Raw genomic sequence first — 22,187 nt, 5'->3', positions numbered from 1 at the left:
ATGTACATGTCATCGCTTTAATTTTCGAGTTATATACAAACATGTGAAAAAAAATGAAAAATTCATATATATTTATAAATTCATCGATTGTTTAATGTTTTCTTTTGATTGTGCAGGAATGGTAGTTGAGCAAAAATTGTACCTGGTATCACTAGCAATCGAATGATGTATAAAAATATGTAGGTCACCGCTTTGAATTTCGAGATATTTACGATCATTGTAAAAAGTCTCATCTTTTCTTAGGACATCTATCTACAGTTTTCATTATAACTTTGGGTAGACAACCATATTTTTAGTTTTTTTCAGTGCATTTTATTTTTGGAAGTAGTACCTTTCCAATGGTGAACCAATTTTGAAGATCGGTTGACTAACAACAAAGTTATGACTCGGTAAAGTTGAAGTATTCAATATGTTCTATGCGACGTTTTAGCCAAAGGAACGAAAATTGTGAAGCAGATAGGGCATATTGGGCGCGTGAAAAAAACTTGGAACGGGAAAAATCAAATTTTCATTGGTTTTCCTTTACCAATCGTCTGCTACAAAGTTTTGGAATCAATCTACGAACTTCACAAAATTCGAGGGTGTAAAATTTATTGAGATTCGTTGAAAAACAGCTGAGCTATAACAGCTCAAAGTTACCGTTCCAACTTTTTTTGAGGCTTGGTATTTGGAGTGTTAAATAGACCAGGCAAACGAATGGATTACAGGATTGTGTGCGGGGGCCACCGCTTCCGACGACGGTTCGATGGCCGACTCAGCCAGCGTCGCCTCGGTAGCTTAGTGCTACCGAGCCTCCCTCTAGCTTGTGAGGAATTCTGGCAACCGTCAGAAGGCTGGCTGCATTCCGGCTGCTGTCAAAATTGTCCAGGTGAAATTGCGTCATTATCTCGCCGTACGTGTCTTATTTATTTCCCTTCTCTTTCTTTTTCTTTTTTTTATTCGACTTCATTTGAGATTCGTCAATCCCGCATGTAGGTACAAAAAACGAATCTTGAGACGAGGTAAATGAGATTGAAATATTGGTATGTTTGGTAGTGAGAAAGAAATGTTATTGGCAATAACATTTTCCATGATTAGTATATATGAAGGACAATAACTTATTGTCTGGGGGACGGGTATAGCGTGATGGGTAAGTCGATGCCTTTCATGCAGCCCGCCTGGGTTCGATTCCCAACCCCGCACATAGGGTCAGAAAGTTTTTCTGGCCCGAAGAGGCGAATGACATTAATGTTAAAGCCTCTATAATCGAAACAAAAAAAAAAAAAAAAAAAACTTATTGTCTTTCATATGTATCTTTCATTGAAAAAATAAAACTTAGACGCTTAAAATGTAGAACCGATTCAAAACGGTTCTGCCAATCTTGTATGGCAAGAATCCGACAGAAAAGAACCGTTAATAACCGCTAGGTGAAATTCTCTGCCGGAAACGGTTGTTGCATTGTTGCCAGACTTTAGACGATTACGAACCGATCCGTGTCGGAATCGGTTGCACTTTCGTTGGGGCTCTGAACGTGTAAGCACGTTGATTCGCGGATTCAGAAATTCAAGTAATTCGCGAGGAGGTAAGAATGTTTTTTCGTGCTGATGTGACTCGGTGGTGCAACGCCGCGAGATACTATCGGTAGTCAAAAACAGTAAAGTCCATGTGACTATAAACGAAACCGCTAGATGTATGGTCATTGTAATCTTTCCAACCAAACAAAGAAATAAGAAGAGGAATCTGTTGTTGCATCTGATTTGGAAATCATACTCGTTTAAAAATAAATATCAAGTTACAGTATGAACGATATTAAGTAATTTTGCTTTATATCCAGTTATTCTTACAATAAGAAAGTTAAAACTACTTAGAACCATTGCGTAGAATTTATTTAGTTTGTTATTGCCTTATCCCATGAATTTAATGCTTCAGTTGTGGCAAGACAAATCATTATCATTATGTGCTGAATGTAAACATACATTTGCATCCTTTCTAACTTGTATTGTTTCCATGGCATTTTGTCGGAACTAGTCGACGCTTATTAACGGAGGATCAATAAAATTACATTATTAGTGAACCAACTGGTTCACGATTACTGACCCTACATATTTCAATGGATCGTACGGGACATTGTAATCTTGAGTTTATCTTTGGTACTAGCAAATACAAATAATAATACTCCTCCCAAGTAACAATTCGAATGCCTTATGGTTTTGATTATAATTTATAGGAGTTTTGTAATTGATTTTTCAATCACTACCTGTTTTATGACAACTATAATAAGTGTCTCTTTTAACCAGTAATATCATAGTTTTCAAAGCTTCTATAAAACCCTTTACCTACACTAAAAATAAAATTAAAATAAAACAATTTGCACTAGAATAAAACCATGCAAACACTCTTAATATTGATTTCAAATATTTTCTTTAAGACATTATTGCCAGTTAAATTCTTTCATAAATCTAGTTTTGTGTGTGTGCGTATTCATTCTATGACAATTTCACTCAGAGTAAATTTGAGGGTTCTAAAGTACATTTATGACAACTAATGTGTAGGCTATTTGATTTATTGCTTCTTAGGTTAAGTGTAATTTGCATTAAAAGAAATTTCATGGCCGCCATTATGATGTTCTATACCGTAGCATTTATTGACATCAAATAAACTTCGAAATGCAAAAACGAGGAAATATGTTGGACTTTCATGATCCGTTTTCAGATCGTATGCACAAGTTTCATCGCCACAGAATAGTTTTATACAAAAATGACGATGAATCACAAAAAATAATTTTCATTAATCATGGAGACTTTCGCAAAAACCGCATTTATTTCAAGGCGATTAGTTATAATTCTTATTTTTATCCTTACATTCACGATAAAAATAAAAGCGCATAAAGTTTTTACATTCGGAAAAGGTCTCAAACTCGTAATTAAAATATAATATATTCTTACTGATTGCATTCAAAGTAGACATGACACTCATAGTCAAGAAAAATATCAACAAAACGACAGTTCATTCATAGCGGAATTCATTCCATCCAAAGAAATTTAATGTTGATCGTAAAGCTGGTTTCAAAATTTTCTTGAATTTGGAGTTTTAAAGCAGGTTTATGCTGATTCTTCATTTTGATTTATAAACCTTATGAAGAATGGTCCACTTTGCAGGAACATGCTCTTATAGATGTTTTCGGTAGGCTTTCGTGGAGTTTAAAGTTTTATTGCAAGATTTATTATGTAGCATTGAAGACAGCTACAAGTATTTATTAATATTAAAATTGTTACTTGGGCTAGGCCCCATATTAACCGATCAAAGACCATTCCATAGTTTCGAGCTGACAGATTAGAATGGTAGAAAACAAACATATCTGGCAACGCAGCATCGAAGTTTCTACGATATCCAGCGCTGTCAACTAAGCCGAATTTTGTACTCGATACAGGAATACCGATAAGTGGCCCTTACACGAGCATTATTTTTGTCATTTTTAATGATGGCTAAGGAATTATGTATTTCAAATTTGATAGAAATCTCGTCATTACTGCACCATTACACGTTCATTAAAATGATATTATTTTTTAGTAATGACATTTTTAATGACTCGTGTAAGGGCCGCTATTGCTTAGTAATCATTTAAAATGGCATTGTTAATTCTCGTATAAGGCCACTGTTTGTTTGTTGCTTTTCTTGTGGCAGTGGGAACTCAGGAAGCGCGTATACCCACACAGCAAGCGATCATATTTTGTAGGTCGTTGAGCGTTTGTTGAACGGCCTACTGCACGAAATAATCGTTCAGTTTGCTGGAACGGTTTATTGTTGTTTTTTCCCTGCAAATATAGTATGAAATCTAGGCACAGACTAACAGACATGACAGTATGAGTAAATTCTTATAAAAATAATTTTTCGTGATGCACTAGTTCCACCTATATTGTACTGCGCGAACTATTTACTATCTGTACACCCCTTGTGTTACGTAAAAGTTTTTTTTACTAGTTGGTTTCCCCTCGTTTGTCAACACCGATCAGCTGCTTGCAGGGATGCCTGATTTCATCAAAATATTTGAAAATGAATCGTCACAATAAATTATTGGATTACGTTGATAATATATTTAACTTTTTCGCGATGTTAGAAGGTAACCATTTATTTTTCTCAACGTTGCTCATCTAGATTATTTTTTATTGTGTTGGTAATTTTCACCCGAAATTAAGTGGCGGCAGACAAGAAGCAAGTAAATATTGTAACAAAACGGGTTCGATTTTGTATTGCGTTGGAGGATGAGAAGTAGGCATAGTTTTGGCAATATGTATTAAATCTGTATCCTGCATGAAATTCGCATGGACGTATACAAATCAATACATTACTGGTAATTCTGTATGAATGGCAACTCTGTTGATAAATGAAAAAAATAAACACAGTCTAGATGACAGATAGGATGTTTTTGATAGGGTAACGTGGCGCCATCATGACACATGTGAGTACTGTCCCAAATAAAGGAATATTCGAAATGACCGTTAAAAAGATTGAAGAATCTAATTTGAGTGTCCTGTCTGTTAGTCTGTGATCTAGGTACAGGTATGTAGCGTTAATTTTAAAAAATAAGTGGGAAAAACTTCGGAAATTCTCCAGTAAAACTAATCCAACGGGGCTCCAACTCCTCATCTTAAAAAAATATACATATAACCTCATGTTAGTCATTCATAATTACTCATGATTCATAGCTCTAGTGTAAGAGTAACAATAACGATTTAATTAGCATATTTTCAAAGTGTGAAGGATTCAAAAATCCATTACGTCCAGTCTTTTTTACAAGCCAACATAACGAGAGGTAAGTCAACTGCGCTCAATCACTGAAAAAAGTTCTGGTTTGTATGTGTCGGTTTTTCTTGTTATTGAGCAGTTTGACGTCTCTTTGATGTTCCCAAATCAGTTAATGTAAATATCAATGTCATTTCAAACAATACTGCCATAGGAATTTGTTATATATGCAGCCGAGAAATTAAGATAAAAATTAGAATGTTTAACAAGCATATATGGTAGGGAAATATGTCAGTCATATTGAAATACATTCATCACAGCATTTGACAGCGAACTAGATCCAAAGAACCAAAATTTTCGACTTCAAGCCAATTCTCGGTTAATTTTTCAAAAGGGCGTATAAGCAAGTGACAGTTTCTCTTCAATCACTCTCTCTTTCGATTATTGAGGTTTCTATGCCCGGTGAAAAATGAACGGTGGCCCTACTGAAAAATGGGTGGCCAACACGTTTCCTGATGAAAACAAAACAATATGTAAAAGCGATTCACACGCAGCATCAAGCGGCTATCACCTTAATGGAACGATTACGGAGCAACAACATTAATTGTAAGCAATTCATATGAAAGGACACTACGTCAAGTTCACGGAACTTTTTAACGTCGGATACGTGAGCAATATTCGGCTAAATAAAATTAATAAACCAATCTGGACGTCGACCGAAGTTGATTGATCGTCTGAACTGTGTTTAATGCATTCGTTTCCTGATGAAAACAAACCAATCTCATTTGCATTTGTGGTTGTAAGTGAGCTGTCAGAGAGCCTAATTGTGACGTGATTAAAAAGATTTTCTTTGATATCACTATTCTGTTTGAAAGTCGAAAGTTTCGGGTATCATTTCATGCAAAGAGTTGAGTGATAAACGTGGAAACCGCTTGGTAATTAATAGAAGAGAAAGTAAACAAAGAGAAACTGTCACTTGCTTATACGCCCTTTTGAAAAATTAACCGAGAATTGTATGCAGATGACAATCGTGCCACCGGGGTGGAGAATATACGATAGTTTCTAAATAGGATTTGAAACCAAAGTCGAAACATTCAATAACATTCACATCGACGTTTTTCTTCATTTGCTGTCAATGTTACCCGCTTGTGAGGAATTCTGGCAACCGTCAGAAGGCTGGCTGCATTCCGGCTGCTGTCAAAATTGTCCAGGCGAAATTGCGTCATTATCTCGCCGTACGTGTCTTGTTTATTTCCCTCCTCTTTTTTTATTCGACTTCATTTGATATTCGTCAAACCCGCATGTACGTACAAAAAACTAATCTTGAGACGAGGTAAATGAGATTGAAATATGAGTATGTTTTTCGGGGACGGGTATAGCGTGATGGGATAGTCGATGCCTTTCACGCAGCCCGCCTGGGTTCGATTCCCAACCCCGCACATAGGGTCAGAAAGAATTTCTGGTCCGAAGAGGCGAATGACCTAAGATGTTAAAGCCTCTATAATTGAAACTAAAAAAAAAATGGGTATGTTTGGTAGTGAGAAAGCAATGTTATTGGCAATAACATTTTCCATGATTAGTATATATGAAGGACAATAACTTATTGTCTTTCATATGTATCTTCCATTGAAAAAATAAAACTTAGACGCTTAAAATGTAGAACCGATTCAAAACGGTTCTGCCAATCTTGTATGGCAAGAATCCGACAGAAAAGAACCGTTAATAACCGCTAGGCGAAATTCTCTGCCGGAAACGGTTGTTGCATTGTTGCCAGACTTTTGCCGGAACTCTGGCAGAATTCCGGCAAAAATGGCTGGCAGACATAGCCAGCCGTCTGGGGGGAAATCTGCCCGCCGCGTACAAGTGGGTAGATTCGCCCTTCTTTGAAAAAAGCTAATATTTAATGAGCGTGTACAGCAGAGATGCCATTTATACAGATTTATCTGTATTACACAGATTTTTACATACGCATACAGATTTAATACAGAGTACAGATTTTATACAGATTTTCTAAATTTTATACAGATTTATACAGATGTCACAAAAAGTAAGAAAGAACAAATTTAACTTTTCTGTCTGAGTTATCTTTTAGTATTTGATTCCAGTGACGATATAAAAGTCTATCAATCAACGGACAAATCACAAATTAATATGAAAATCTGTGAAATCCATTTATATTATAATTTGAAACCAATTTGAACTTATATTCAATTTTTTTCAATGACTGAGTGAAAACATATATTGTAGAAGCCAAATGAATGAAAAACTAACAGAAAAGATGATTTTTTGGATACGCTCAGAGGCAGTACTTTATTTAAGGTAGTAATTGCATCATGAAACTTTACTGTCGAACTGAGAGTTGTATGAACCGACTTGACGTTGCATATTGGGCGTTAAAATTCCATGTCAAATTATAAAGTCATCAATTTCAAACTAGAAAAATGGAATTGCAATTCAATCGTGGTTAAAAAAAACTATGAAACTTCGTCGTTGAATTGACTGATTGAATCTACCATCCTACAACCACAATCTATTGGAATAACATCTTTTATCATCATTTTGTTGTAAGAATTTCATTTTATTCCAGAATACAGATTAATACAGATTTTTTATACATTGAATACAGATTTTCTATGAAAATATCTGGCATCTCTGGTGTACAGTTTCAGCAACTGTCACTTTTTGTTTCATTCGTTGATTTTGTGCTATTCCTATTTATAACAAAATTTTATCTTAAATCGTCGATACTTTCATGGCCTCTCCGGGTCAAATAGAACAGGAAAAGGCAGCCCGCCGGGCAGCAATTCGAAATGAGTATTGGAGGACTGCTACCAACCCTCATCTACATCTTCGGGGTGAAAGTGTAGGAGCGGTTCGTATTCCATGCAAAGCTGTTATGTCATCGAGATATAATTTCATTTCGGAATTTCTATTTTAGTTCGATACCGGACTGGCACGCTTCCAGGCCATGACGGTCAATCACTATGAACATTTCAAACCAACCGGACGCACCTTCCGAATCGGCATGTTCACTGTGGTGATTCCAATTGTTGGTTACGCATGGCTGCTGAAGAAAGAGCGCGATGAACGGGAACATCAATATCGTACTGGTCAAGTAGCCTACAAAGACCGTAACTTCAAGTTTATCTAATTATTAATACAATAATAGTGATCATTGTCAGAATCATTGAAGACAGATTCGGATAATAGATTATGCAAATGGCAATAAAGATATATCAATTACTTTTATTTTTCTTCTAGCTGTTTATCGCGGTTGATTACGTGTTCTTCGAATTTAACCATATAAGTCGTTCCTTTATGCCAGTGGGCTGATACTTGGCATACCTGTTTGAAGAAAGGAGAATATGATTAGAATAACATTTTCCCACGTAATGAAGTCTTAAATGTCCCTAAACCGGAGACCCTATTTTTGCCGTGCATTGTGCAACTTCTTGTCAATGAAGTGGGCTACATATGAGGCAAACGAAATTAAATCGGTTATAGAGCCCAAAATTACCTTGAATCTACAAAACTACTTTTAAGATGAAACTAGTTTATGCTATGTAAACATGTTTAATTCGTACCTTGACAATCACCCCGATTCTGCATTTCGTTCGAGTTGAATTGTTTCGATCCAACACGAAATTTTGCATTCTGTATCTCGATCGAGCTCGAGTTTTTCATACAAAAGCAACACTCGATCGAATTACAGAATGCAAATTTTTCGTTTGTTCGAAAAAAAATCCGATTCGATCGAAATACAAAATAGGGGTGAATATTTAGACTTGTTCTACCAAATGTTGCTAAATAAAAATCAAACTTACGAAACCGCAGTTCGATAGTACCGCTTGGATGATACCGGCCACAAACACGGCGCAATTTAAAGAACCCTTATCCTTCGGTACGCTGATAAATTTATTGACCAATGGCTCCTTCTCTATGATATAGTATGTGCACTCATCATCGGTTGCATGTTCCAGTTTGTCTGCCTCTTTACCGAACAGTGTCTAAAAATCGTCAATGAAACATGTTACTAGGAAGTGGAAAAACAAACTGTATCTAAAATCAGCTTGTACATCTGTTTGTGAAAATAATAAATTGAAAACAGTTTAACAATTCATAGAGCTCTGGTCAAATCGAATTCTCAAGTAATGTTTTAATAAAATGTGGATTTATGAAAAATTTCGATCACTATCACGATCACGATCACTATCATTCTAATTTTAGGTATTCATACTTTTGTTTTGAAAGGTAAAGAATTCATAATGTGCTGACATATTCTTACCTTCCAAAGAGTAGTTTTTATGAATAATAGCATATTGATCAGTTTAGTTTCGCGCTTAGAGTTCCGTTCTCTTACGAAATAGAGATCAATGATTCTACATCCCACATCTTTCCCTAGATCATGAAGCCTATAATAGAAGAAATACAAGATTATAAAAAAATAGTTGCTAAATGAATTGCGAATCGAGTTACTTATTTTGCAAATCAGGGATGGTATTGACACGACTCTGAGAATATTGAATCACTTCCGAAAAAAGCAACGCATAGCAACTAAGTGAAACTTCGCCCTTTCCACGACTTAATGGTTTGTCCAAAATGTTTAATTTCGGTCGATTTGAAAGATTCAAATTTATTTTTTCCATTGATAATAAATTAATAAATTACTAATGCAATGAAATATTTTTTTTTTTTTTCCTTTGTGTTGTCTGAAGTAATCAGACTGGCTAAGATCATGGTTGATCCATCTCGCCTCTGTCGTCTTTTGTTCGGTTTTGTACCGTTATTATTTGTTTGTATGTCAAATTATCATTTGTTTTTATACTTGTAGTTTGATGTCCTTTATGAAATTGCAGATTTGTTTCATGCTCTCTTCGCAATTTTCTAGAAAGACTGTTTCTAGTGGTTTCATGTGCTCTAATACTGTGTATTTGGCTCTAGTGTTGTTGTATTTTGGGCAGATGTAGAGTGCATGTTTTAGGTCTTCTCGTTCTAAGCAGATTTCGCAGCAATCATCATCCTCGAGGCGCCACAACGCCCTTCTTTCTTTCGTGAAGGTATGTCCAGAGCGAATTCTGTTTAAAATTTTTATTTGATTTTTCCTTAGTGTCAGATCCTTGAACCATATTTTCCTTTCAGGTGTTTTGAGTATTTCGTAGTGCCATCGTCCTTTAGAATTGGATAGTGCCTTGTACACTTCCGACCAATCATACCAGATCTCCTTCTGGCTTAGAGCGAGTGCATCACCGAGTGTTATACCAATATGTTCCGTTTGTTTGTCATACGTTTTAGAGACTGCCGCTTGATCAGCTATTTCGTTTCCTTGAATGCCGGTGTGGCTGGGGATCCATTGGATTTTTAACGCCCCTCTTCGCATATCTTTTATATCCTTGTAAATTTTTTTTTTTTTCATAAATACGTTTATTTCATAGGCAATATACATAAGTTTTTCTTCGCCGTGGCATCCACAATACATAGTAGTTTAAACCTAATACATTTCGAATATCATATTAGTATGTTGGTACTCATTAGTTAATCTAAACACTGTTTTTATCAAGCGAGTTGCTATTTTAAATTACATTAAATAAAATACATTTATTTTGTACATGATCTTATAACTATTTCAGGATTGTTTGTATCAGTTCACCACTTATATTCAATATCCTATAGTTGGCTATTGGTTGAACTCATGGAAGAGAAAACAGTTTAACATAAAATAAAATTTAAATTGGAACTCCAATGGATTTAATGAAATGATAAAGAAGTTTCATGTATGGAAGGTCACGACAAGCAAGAATGTCGCGAACTGGGACATTGGATAGTCTACCTTGGGTACGCAAGGAATTTATTAGTTGAGATCTGACATCACGAAACTCCACGCATGTCCAAACAACATGGTCAATATCGCGGTAACCTTCGCCGCAAGCACAATGATTAGTCTCGGAAAGTCCAATTCGAAGGAGATGTGCATCTAACGTGTAGTGATTGGACATGAGTCTGGACATCACACGAATGAAATCTCTACTCACATCCAGTCCCCTGAACCATGCCTTTGTCGATATTTTAGGAATAATTGAGTGCATCCACCGACCCAGATCATCTTTATCCCAAGAAGCTTGCCAGCTGGCAAGTGTTCTTTGGCGAGACGCGCTATAGAATTCGTTGAAAGCAATCGGTCTCTCATAAATTTCACCCTCAATAGCACCACGTTTGGCTAAAATATCGGCTCTTTCATTGCCTGGAATGGAGCAATGAGCCGGAACCCAAACTATTGTGATTAGATAATTATTATTCAATATGTCGTTCAGACACTGTTTTATTTTACCCAAGAAAAACGGTTCATTTTTGCCAGCAGCGTTTGAGCGAATGGCTTCAATTGCACTCAGACTATCTGTGAAGAGGAAATAATGGTTTGGAGATAATGTGACGATTACATTCAAGCTATAATGAACTGCTGCTAACTCTGCTATATAAACAGATGCAGGTTCTTGAAGCTTGAATGAGGCCGAAACATTATTGTTGAACATACCAAACCCTGTCGCTTCTTCCATTCGCGATCCGTCCGTGTAAAACATTTTCTCAGAGTTAATATGCCTGAACTTACTTGAAAATATTTTTGGGATTTCCATAGAGCGTAGGTGGTCCGGGATTCCACGCACTTCGCGCTGCATGGATGTGTCGAAAAATAAAGTTGAGTCAGGTACATTTAGGAGGCTGACACGGATAGGAATATATCTTGAAGGGTTGATTTCCTGTGACATATGGTTAAAATATACTGTCATGAATTTTGTTTGAGATCGAAGCTCGACTAGTCGTTCGAAATTATTAATTACCATGGGATTCAGCACATCACATCTTATTAGCAGGCGTGATGAAAGCTCCCAAAATCGATCTTTTAATGGAAGAACTCCCGCCAGAACTTCAAGACTCATTGTATGTGTCGAATGCATGCAGCCTAAAGCAATTCGCAAACAACGGTACTGAATTCGCTCAAGTTTGATAATATGAGAATTTGCAGCGGAACGAAAACAAACGCATCCATATTCCATCACTGAAAGTATCGTTGTCTGATACAATTTTATTAGATCTTGCGGATGAGCACCCCACCAAGACCCTGTTATTGTTCGAAGAAAATTTACTCTTTGTTGGCATTTCGTTATCAGATACCTAATGTGTCCTCCCCACGTGCATTTGGAATCAAACCACACCCCGAGGTATTTGAAAGTCAAAACCTGTTCGATTATTCTTCCCATCATATGAAGCTGAAGTTGCGCGGGATCATGCTTTTTTGAAAAGACGACCAGCTCTGTTTTCTCCGCAGAGAATTCGATACCAAGATGAACAGCCCAAACGGACAATTTATCTAAGGTATCTTGCAATGGTTTTTGCAGATCAATAGCTTTGGATCCAGTAACTGAAACCACGCCATCATCTGCCAATTGTCTTAGTGTACATGGGGTTACTAGACAGCTGTCAATGTCATTCACGTAAAAATTATAGAGGAGCGGACTGAGGCATGAGCCTTGCGGGAGACCCATGTAGCTAATTCTGATTGTTGCCAAATCGCCATGTGAAAAATGCATGCGTTTCTCTGACAAAAGGTTGTGCAAATAATTATTTATAACCGCTGGGAGTCCATGTTGGTGGAGCTTGTCTGAAAGAACATCAATGGAAACTGAATCAAATGCTCCTTTAATGTCTAAAAATACAGATGCCATTTGTTGCTTTTGAGCGAAGGCAATTTGGATGTCAGACGAAAGTAATGCAAGGCAATCATTCGTCCCTTTATTTCTACGGAAGCCAAACTGAGTATCTGACAACAAACCGTTCGTCTCGACCCAAGTGTCGAGACGTCGTAGAATAATTTTTTCGAACAATTTTCTGATGCAGGACAACATCGCAATGGGTCTATATGAGTTGTGATTGGAAGCTGGTTTCCCCGGCTTTTGAATGGCGATAACTTTCACTTGTCTCCAGTCAGGTGGAACAATATTTTGCTCAAGAAACTTGTTGAACAATTCCAACAAACGTCTTTTTGCGAGGTCGGGCAGATTCTTCACCAAGTTGAATTTAATTCTGTCCAATCCAGGAGCGTTATTGTTACAAGACATGAGTGCTATGGAAAATTCCATCATTGAAAAGGGGCTATCAATGGAATCATCATTTGAAGAAGACTCCCTAACAATGCTATGCGTAGGAACGGAATCTGGACAAACTTTCCTCGCAAAATCAAATATCCATCGATTCGAGTACTCCTCACTCTCATTTCCTACGTTACGATTCCTCATTCGTCTGGCCGTATTCCAAAGAGTGCTCATTGAGGTTTCTCTTGACAAACCTTCCACAAAATGTCTCCAATAGCTGCATTTCTTAACCCGAAGTATGTTCTTGTACTTGGTTTCTAAAACCAAGAATTTTTCAAAATTCTGAGGAGTTCCTCCTCCTCGTTTTAAAAACGTCTTGAAAGCATTTTGTTTCGCGTGTTTAGCATCTGAGCACTCTTTGTCCCACCAAGGATTTGGAGGTCTTCTGTTAGACGATGGACCAAGAAATCGTTTGGTTTGGGCTTGTTCTGCGGCCTCCAGAATCGAACAAACGAGGAAGTCATATTCTTCAAGTGGGGGAAGCTCTTCCATTGAAGTTAAGACACTTGAAATATTACTTTGGTATTTAATCCAGTCAATATTTTTTGTCAAATCATATGGAATATTAACTGAATTAGCAATGCCTTTGTTACTGCTAATTGAGATGATGATTGGTAAATGATCGCTACCATGTAAATCAGGAAATACTTTCCAGGTGCAATCTAGTCGAATTGAAGTCGAACAAAGAGATAAATCTAATGCACTTGGACGTGCAGGAGGTCTTGGGATCCGTGTCATGCTACCCATATTTAGTACCGTCATGCTAAAATTGTCGCAAATATTATATATTAGAGATGATCTGCTATCATTGTAAACGGAACCCCACATCATTCCGTGCGAATTGAAATCTCCTAAAATCAAACGTGGAGCAGGAAGGGCTTCGACAATTTCATTAAGCTGTCGTTGTCCAACTTGAGCTCTTGGAGGAATATATACCGAAGCAATGCAAATGTCCTTTCCTTTAATGTTTATTTGACAAGCAACAACTTCTATACTAGAAGTCGAAGGAATGTTTAATCTATAAAAGGAATAACATTTCTTAATTCCTAAAAGCACTCCACCATACGGGGAGTCTCTGTCGAGACGTATAATGTTAAAGTCATTAAAATTTAAGGCTATGTTTGATGTAAGCCATGTTTCGCACAAAGCAAATACATCACATTTTTGACTATGCAACAAAACTTTAAATGAATCAAGTTTTGGCATGATGCTTCGACAATTCCACTGCAGGACAGTGATTGAATCATTTGCGGCGGATGATAAATTATCCATCAAATGATACAAAACCTGTAAGAGCTGGCCATTGAGCTGATAACTGTTTCAAAAAAGTTCTAGCTATTGGAAGGAATGCTGTTATGATGGTCTTTAGAGGTTCAGAAATATTGAATGCAGCGAAAATCCATTCTACAATTTCCGAAAATTTCAGTAATCCTGTTGGTGAATGTGAAATGGAGCCCACTGGATTATTGTCTTTTCTTGAGCTAGTTCCTGGATTGGTTTGTGAATTTGACAAACCAGGAGGCACAGTTTTTGGTTTTAAATTTGGCTTTTTAGCTTTAACACGGGGATCTTTTTTTGAAGGTATAATTTTAGGTGTCTTTTTTGGTATTTTGTGGTTTGTTAATCTCCTCTTAACAGACCCTTGAGGAGTGACAAACGAGGTATCTTCACTATTTCCGTCAGAGTCAGATTCCTCTGGCTCCGCAAGATTTGAAAAACCGTTTTCGGTTTCCAAAGGGGAGACATGTATGACCGTTTTGAGCATTTCTGCATATGTGCGCTTAGACCGTGCTTTTAAAGAAAGCTTCATTTTGTCTTTACGCAGCTTAAATGCAGCGCACACTGAAAGATCATCATGAGGGCTTTCCCCACAATAAACACATTTTTCAACATCTTTATCGCAAAGATTATCCTTATGAGGCCCTTGACATTTGATACATTTGGACTTATTACTACAGTAAGTAGCTGTATGTCCGAATTTTTTACAGTTCGTGCAATTCATAACATGCGGTACGAAAAGCCGAACAGGAAGACGAATTTTATCGATATAGACATGGCTAGGCAATGCAGATCCGGCAAATGTTACGCGAAACGAATCTGAGGGACGATAAGACTTTTTTCCATCGACAATAGATGCTGAGTACAATTGTTTGCACTCGAGTATCTTAACTCCCTCAAGCATGGAGTTTTTAAAACGGCCAACTCCATTTTTAAGTAAATCATCTGCTGTCAGACTTGCTTCAGTCACAACACCGTCAATTTCTACCTCCTTCGATGGAATGTAAACTCGATATTCAATAGCAAATAATTTACAGGTTACAATATCGTTTGCCTGTTTCAAGTCGTTAACTACAACTCGAATTTTATCTCTATTAACCTTACAGATTTCTTTAACTTCAGAGAAATGTGATGTCAAATCCTTTGTAATTTGCATCAAGTTTAAAATCTTTTCTTTTTTTCGAAGATAGACTATCCATGGCCCAGTGGTACCCTGTGGATAATGTTTAGCCCTCGGAGTATTTAAACTTTTACTAGTATCCGGAATCGGATTCGGATGATCTTCCATGAGATCATCCATTACATTAAATTTTTTTTGTAAATTAATAATACCAAAATAAAAACTTATGTTTAGTAAAATTTCAGATATAAGAAATAAAAAATAAATTAAATTAAATCTACCTTGTAGCTGATGTCTCTGTTCCTTTATCGTGAAGAACGACGTGAAGCTCTTCCAACGATTTCCAATTGGCAGTCTTTTGCTGTTTCCAATTGGCAGTCTTCTGTCGTTTACTGCTATCTCAGTTGCTCTGCCGTCGTTGTGAACACCACTGCACTTGCTGTACCTGACCCCAGGTACAGTGCTTTTGCTCTTGGTGGCGATCAAATGCGATGCTTGCAGTGTAGCACCTCGCGATATATGCCGTCTCTTTTGATCCTACGCAGCGTACAAATTCTGGTACCTGGTAGATCAGCACTGGGTTGCTTTAGCACCTCTGTGCCTTTGCACCCCTTCGTCTTCGCACCTTTATGCGATGGCACCTCTGTGACTCGTCACTTCTATGCTCTCGCACCTCTGTGTCTCAAAAATAACTCGTATATCCTTGTAAATGTTATATACAATAAAATTCTCAAAGAGTGACGTGTTGTTCATTAGCGATTTACATGCACTTCTTGAATCAGTGAAAACGACTGTCTTTCCATAGTTTTTCATTTTTGCGTGTTCAATTGCTTTGGCTATAGCTTGCAATTCTGCATTCATAATAGAATAGTTGTTGTTGATGTTCTCCGCGATTACTGAACGATCTCCTTCGTCATATATGGCCCATGCAGTTCCTCTGGGCGTCTTCGAGGCATCTGTATATATACGTTTGTGGTCCTTATACTTGGTTCCATTTACTTCCTCAAAAAGTTTTTGCCATACTAGTCTACTATGTTCAGTTTTTTTGTAATCGTTTTCACTAATGGTAGGTTGCACGATATCCTTCAGGTCGAAGTTGTGGAAGAATTTCATTCGCGTTTCCCACGCTACACTTTTGTCTGAAGGATGTACTTGGTAGAGAACGTCCATGTGTTTGATTGCCAATTCAGAGAAGAAAGATCCATTTGGCATTTCCATCGATAATGTTTTGCTGATGAAACGTATCAGTGGTGTTTTGTGGTACATGCTTCTTATCATCTCCTTTTTGGTTAGAGCTTCAATTCTATGCTTTATTGGTAACTGTCCCGATTCCGCTAGAAGCACATGGACAGGGGTGCTTCGAAGGTATTTCATTGCTATACGGATGTAATTGTTTTGGAGAACTTGGAGTTTGTTCAAAATGGTGTCCGCTGCGTTGCCATAGGAAGAGGCTCCATATTCGATTCTACTACGGATTATAGCGTTCCCGACTTTTATCAATGTTTCTGGATTTGCTCCTTCGGTGCCTTTTGCTAGCAGTTTTAGCAGGTTTAGCTTTTCGCTTGCTTTTCGTATGACGGCCTCGATGTGTTTCCGGTGTCGCAGTGTGCGGTCCATTTTGTATCCAAGGTAGAGGTGTGTATTTACTATTTCGACCGTTTGTCCTCCAATTTTTATTCTCAAATGGTCAACACGTTTGCTTGTGAAGGGTACCACTGCGGATTTTTGCGGACTTATATGTAGGTCAAGTTCCTTTAGTCGGTCAGCCAATTTATTGAGGAATCTGTTTAGATTTTGTTCAGCTAGTTCGAGTGTGTCCCCTTTCGCGATCACAGCGAAGTCGTCTGCGAATTGTACTAGCTCGCATGAGTCATCGCTTAGCTCATGCAAGGCTGCAGTGTAGAAATTGTATAGAATTGGTGATACAGGACAACCTTGTGGGAGCCCTTCTGAAACTACTCTTTCTATTTCACCGTTTTCAGTTTCCAGACGCATGACTCGATGTCGGAGATATTCGTAGAGCCATGAAATGATTTTCCTGGGTATTTGTAGGTTCGTCAAGATGTTCAAAAGTTTTGTCGTGTTGACAGAGTCATATGCCATTTTGACATCCAGAAAGGCTACTATGGCTTCGTTGCCCTGTGTTTTGGTTTCGCAGATGGAGTTTATTAAATATGTCACACATGTGGTTGCTGACCTATGTTTCCGGAAGCCAAAGGAGAGCTCTGGTATCAACTTACCGATATCAGCTATTTCAGTTAATCTGTCCTTTATGACAGCGTTGATAAGTTTGATTTCGACATTCATTAAGGCGACTGGCCTTCTTGCGTTTGGGAGGGCTATATCAACGTTTTTCTTGGGAATTGGCTTTACTTCAGTTATCCTCCAACTAGGTGGTATGACTTCAGAGACGAAAACTCTGCTAATCATTTCTGATATCTTCAGTTGCATTGTGTACGGGAGTTGTTTCAAGATGTCATAAGAAATTTGATTTTTGCCAGGAGCAGAAAAGGTTTTTGTTCTTGCGAGTGCTTTTAAAATCTCTTCATCTTTGAGGGCCATTTCATATCCTTCAAGGGTGTCTTGCGTAGAGGCCCTAGGCATCTTTACATTCTTGTTCTTTCCCTGGAAATAATGATTCATGAAATCCAATCCTTTTTCATAAGAAATCAGACCAGTCTTTTTGGTTATCCCTGACAGCGAGGTATCGATGCCCTTCACTATGTTCCATAGCTGTTTGGTTGGGGTATTTTCGTCCACTTTAGAGATGAGATCTGCGACGTAGCGACGTTTTTCCTTGCGCACCATTTTTTTGAAGGTGGCTCTCGTTTTTTGCACTTCTATAAAATTGGTTCGTGTTTTGTTCGCGTTATAGTCCCTTAAGGCTTTTCTTTTTGTTTCATAGAGTGCTCCTATATCTGAGTTCCACCAACTTTTTAAATAGTTGGCTTTTTTGTTTGAAATTATGTAAGACGATTTTTCCACTGCGTCGTTGAAGATTTCGACCATTTCATTCGGGGAGTAAAGAAATTGGGGTCGAATTGAACTGAGGAAATCGACTACCTTTGATTTGTTAATCTTTTGTCGTGAATACGACTTACTTTACTATGGGGCGCCTTTTCAAAATTAGCCATATGGAAGAATGGGCAGAACTTAATCGCGAATATCTCGACTTGTATTAATGGTAGCAACATAATTCTTTCACCATTTCATCAAAAATATGATCAGGAATTCAGGATAATATTTTGAACAGTGTGCGATAACCACAAACAACTCAAAAATTAAGTTTTCTTAAAATTTGAAAACAACGCGGAAAACTTTTTACTTTCGCTTGGGTTTTTCGCGCAAGGACGACGATTTTGAGATAGTCAGGCACATATCTTCAACTGAATGCGTATAAAAGGGGAACCGTGGTCGAAAATCGATCATTTCTTTTCGTGCGTTCGATGGAAGCAGACGTCGTGGGAGTGGAATCATCAACCAGCAGCGACAGAGAACGCACCTTCTGCGTGGTTAATAAAAACCTCAAACGCTCAGGTCGCATCTCTCATTCGCTTGCTGGCCATCGAGGCGCGAGGACCAGCCAGCAGCAGCAGCGGGAGTTCAACTTTCCACCAGCAGCGAGAGAGAATGCACCTTCTGCGTGGTTAATAAAAACCTCAAACGCTCAGGTCGCATCTCTCATTCGCTTGCTGGCCATCGAGGCGAGAGGACCAGCCAGCAGCAGCAGCGGGAGTTAAACTTTCCACCAGCAGCGAGAGAGAATGCACCTTCTGTGTGGTTAATAAAAACCTCAAACGCTCAGGTCGCATCTCTCATTCGCTTGCTGGCCATCGAGGCGAGAGGACCAGCCAGCAGCAGCAGCGGGAGTTAAACTTTCCACCAGCAGCGAGAGAGAATGCACCTTCTGCGTGGTTAAAAACCTCAAACGCTCAGGTCGCATCTCTCATTCGCTTGCGGACCATCGAGGCGCGAGGACCAGCCAGCAGCAGCAGCGAGAGTTAACCAGCAGCGACGGAGAATGCACCTTCTGCGTGGTTAAAAACCTCAAACGCTCAGGTCGCATCTCTCATTCGCTTGCTCGCCATCAAGGCGAGAACCAGCAGCGACTGAAACTGGATTCTGAGTCTGTTATTGGATCTAAATTTAGGTCTTGAACTCAGGGTCCAGTTCTCTATTCCAGACTTCTATTCGGTTCTTCTTAAAACCATAATAATACTCCTAAAGAATTATGCGGAATTTACTTTACTGTACCTCTATACAACCCATTTTTGTCGTGAATACGACTTACTTTACTATGGGGTGCCTTTTCAAAATTTACCCTCTGAGAGAGTGATAAGTTTCTGATCGTGAATATCTATCGTTGTATCTAATGAATCAACATAATACTTGCGACATGCCGACATGGAAATATGATCACAATTTTATGATAAAATTTTCAGTTTTGAGACATAGTCTCAAATAATTCAAAATTAAACTTTTCTGAAATGTTTGGTATAAACGAGTATCAAAGAGGATAATTCATAAGGCGCGTTTGCCTTTCTCGTATTTTTAAAGCTCATAGCTCAGTGATCTGTGAAAGGATTTATATAATCTAACTACCAATAGAATCGAAATTTTTCAATTTAAACGTGTATAGCAAAAGCAATGAAGTATTTCAATAGTACACTATTGAAAAACCTGTCTCATTTGCTCCATGTCAACACCAGCCAATCAGAACGCGGTCTAAGGAAGAGAACAAAATATCTGCTGCTGTACAACAAATCGTCCGGGAAAAATGTTCCGAAAAGTGGTGAATATCACAGTTAGTTCCTCAATTTGGTCCTTGTGAATGCTAGAAACGATTCAATAAATTATGCAAATCCGAAATGAAATAATCGACAATAAAATTCTGTATGCGGCTATTTTTATAGCCGTTAGGACCGCCCATTAGTGAAAAAGCTACAAACGAAATCACATAAAAGGAAATCTCTTAACAAAAATTCAATCAGTTTGGATTCAATCGCCACTGCGAGCAGATGTGTTTTGTGTCGTCTGCACGCTTTCGACAAGAGCGATTACGTCACAGCTGCCAGTCATTAGCATTGGGAAAAAACAACGGTGGAGAGCATTGCACAATATCAGCTGTTCTAATGGCTCTAAAAGTTTTCTAAAGAACTATTAGGATTTGTTGTTTGCAAATCGTAGGGAAATATCCTCAGTTTACTGCAAATCAAGAACAGTTTGCTTAGATTTGTGCACTTTTCGCTGTGTGAAATTCACAGTAATCGAGATCAAGTGAAGCGTTCTTTGTTTTTGCGAAAAATGTGAAAAAGGGGAATGCGTACATAATTCATACAATTGATATTCGGAAGTGTTAAGGAACATGTCAGTTGTTTTCGTATTCACGACATCCAGTTATGTCTCTGACATTACCCACCCGCCTTTTTTATATGTGTTTTTGCCACTGGAATGTTACTGTCAACTTTCAACCAAATGGAGCAGTGGATACTGCCAAACTCTTCTTGCCGTACTTCCCAGGATGTTTTCCTTGCAATATTTGCCGAGACGAGAGTGATATCCACAGCTGATTCTCTGGCATCGGGTGCTTGTATGATAGTGGCTGTGCCATCGTTGAGTAAGACATATTCCGATAAATCGATCAAATCTTTTAAATATTTGCCTCTGGCACACGAGGGGAAATGTGGACTCCAAGACTCGTGATGGGCATTAAAGTCCGCGCCTATTATTTTTTCTCCTGGAATTCTAGAGATGCAGTCAAAGAATGCTGTTAGAGCTCTCTTCGTTTCAGTGTTGAAACTATTCGTCGGTGGAAGATAGGCAGATATCAGGGTTACCGAGTCGAAACCACTTCTTATTTTGACTCCAACAACTTCCAAAGGATCCATATCGGGCAGGATGAGCTCCTCATAGTCAAATTCCGTGTGTACGAGTATGCCGACTCCGCCATATCCTTGCTCTCTCCGTTTCGAAATCAGGTTATAGTTCTTCATTTTAAAAAACTCTTTTTCTTTTAGCCATATCTCTTGAAGTATGGCTGCGTTTACTGCGTTTTTCATGAGGGTTGTGTAAAGCTCTTCTCTTGTTTCAACAGGTCTTAAACTTTGTATATTATTTTGTACAATATTCAAGGTTTTATTCACCATTGTTGCTTTCGTTTGATATTCTCGATTCGGCGGTATTGTTGTTGTCGTTGTTTATTATTTTATCGAGCTCCGTGCATATTTTGATCAATAATTCGTCTATTTCTATAGCTGACATCTCACTCTTCAGTCTGTTCATTATAGTTTCTCGCAGTTTGACTAAAGGTGCTTGAAAAAGTTTTTGTTGCAGTTGTTGTAGGAATATCTTTCTGAGCTGTTCTATGAAGGACTCAAATTCCGTGGTCTTGTGAACATTTTCTGTGATGTGAGAATTGTACTCTCCTCTTTTTTCTCTAGTCAGGCTTCCTGAGGGTGTTTCAGTATTTGCTTCTTCCTGATGCCTTCTAGACGTGCGTCTTGGCGAACGTCTGTTTATGCCTGGTTTATTTGTATTATCTTCGGTTTCTGCATTAAACAGAGCAGGAAAATTTTCCTCCGCGAGAGCTTCGAAACGATTTGTAGATCGAGGGAGGGTTTTCTCCGCCTCTGCAAAGGAGATACGTTTTTTCGCCATTTCCTTTACTATTTTCTTTCGTCTAATTCTTTCTGGGCACTCTTTGTCGGCAGCTCCGTGATTTTTGCTGCAATTTTTACATCTTGTCGTATTTTGACATTGCTCGGGATGGTGTGCCTCTCCGCAGTTTTGGCAAGACGGTTTACCTAGGCAAAATTTTTGTGTGTGTCCGTACTTCCAACACTTGAAGCATTGTTTGACAGGGTATATATAGAGTTCGGTTCTAAAAGCGCATCCGTAGATTTTTATACGTTCTGGAAGCTCTC

General features: G+C 38.1%; 2 protein-coding genes and 1 long non-coding RNA gene across 3 annotated transcripts; 2 read left to right on the top strand and 1 right to left on the bottom strand.

Annotated features, from left to right (window-relative positions):
* The first annotated feature begins 7,381 nt into the window (after positions 1-7,381).
* On the top strand, positions 7,382-7,971 carry LOC131436074 (uncharacterized). Its single transcript, XM_058604540.1, has 2 exons — positions 7,382-7,594; positions 7,661-7,971. Exons 1-2 carry the CDS (start codon positions 7,475-7,477, stop codon positions 7,871-7,873), a joined length of 333 nt encoding a protein of 110 aa, XP_058460523.1. The 5' UTR covers positions 7,382-7,474; the 3' UTR covers positions 7,874-7,971.
* Positions 7,949-9,463, bottom strand: LOC131436073 (trafficking protein particle complex subunit 5). The gene is made up of 4 exons (XM_058604539.1): positions 9,199-9,463; positions 9,008-9,134; positions 8,547-8,729; positions 7,949-8,067 (listed from the first exon to the last, which is right to left on the bottom strand). Exons 1-4 carry the CDS (start codon positions 9,366-9,368, stop codon positions 7,969-7,971), a joined length of 579 nt encoding a protein of 192 aa, XP_058460522.1. The 5' UTR covers positions 9,369-9,463; the 3' UTR covers positions 7,949-7,968.
* On the top strand, positions 9,437-10,117 carry LOC131436075 (uncharacterized). The gene is made up of 3 exons (XR_009230575.1): positions 9,437-9,518; positions 9,579-9,779; positions 9,862-10,117. It is a non-coding gene; the product is annotated as an uncharacterized LOC131436075 (long non-coding RNA).
* The last annotated feature ends 12,070 nt before the right edge of the window (positions 10,118-22,187 follow it).

This window comes from Malaya genurostris, chromosome 3 (genome assembly GCF_030247185.1).
Source record: "Malaya genurostris strain Urasoe2022 chromosome 3, Malgen_1.1, whole genome shotgun sequence".
Taxonomy (NCBI): domain Eukaryota; kingdom Metazoa; phylum Arthropoda; class Insecta; order Diptera; family Culicidae; genus Malaya; species Malaya genurostris.
Note: the sequence above shows the minus strand (reverse complement) of the source record. Positions and strands in the feature narration are given on the sequence as shown.

Coding starts and splice junctions, on each gene's coding strand:
- LOC131436074 (XM_058604540.1), top strand. CDS start 7,475: ATGGCCTCTCCGGGTCAAATAGAACAGGAAAAGGCAGCCCGCCGGGCA. Junction 7,595..7,660: donor GGGGTGAAAGTGTAGGAGCG/GTTCGTATTCCA, acceptor TTTCTATTTTAG/TTCGATACCGGACTGGCACG.
- LOC131436073 (XM_058604539.1), bottom strand. CDS start 9,368: ATGGAAAAAATAAATTTGAATCTTTCAAATCGACCGAAATTAAACATT. Junction 9,135..9,198: donor ATCCCTGATTTGCAAAATAA/GTAACTCGATTC, acceptor CTTCTATTATAG/GCTTCATGATCTAGGGAAAG. Junction 8,068..8,546: donor TACTATCGAACTGCGGTTTC/GTAAGTTTGATT, acceptor TTCTTCAAACAG/GTATGCCAAGTATCAGCCCA.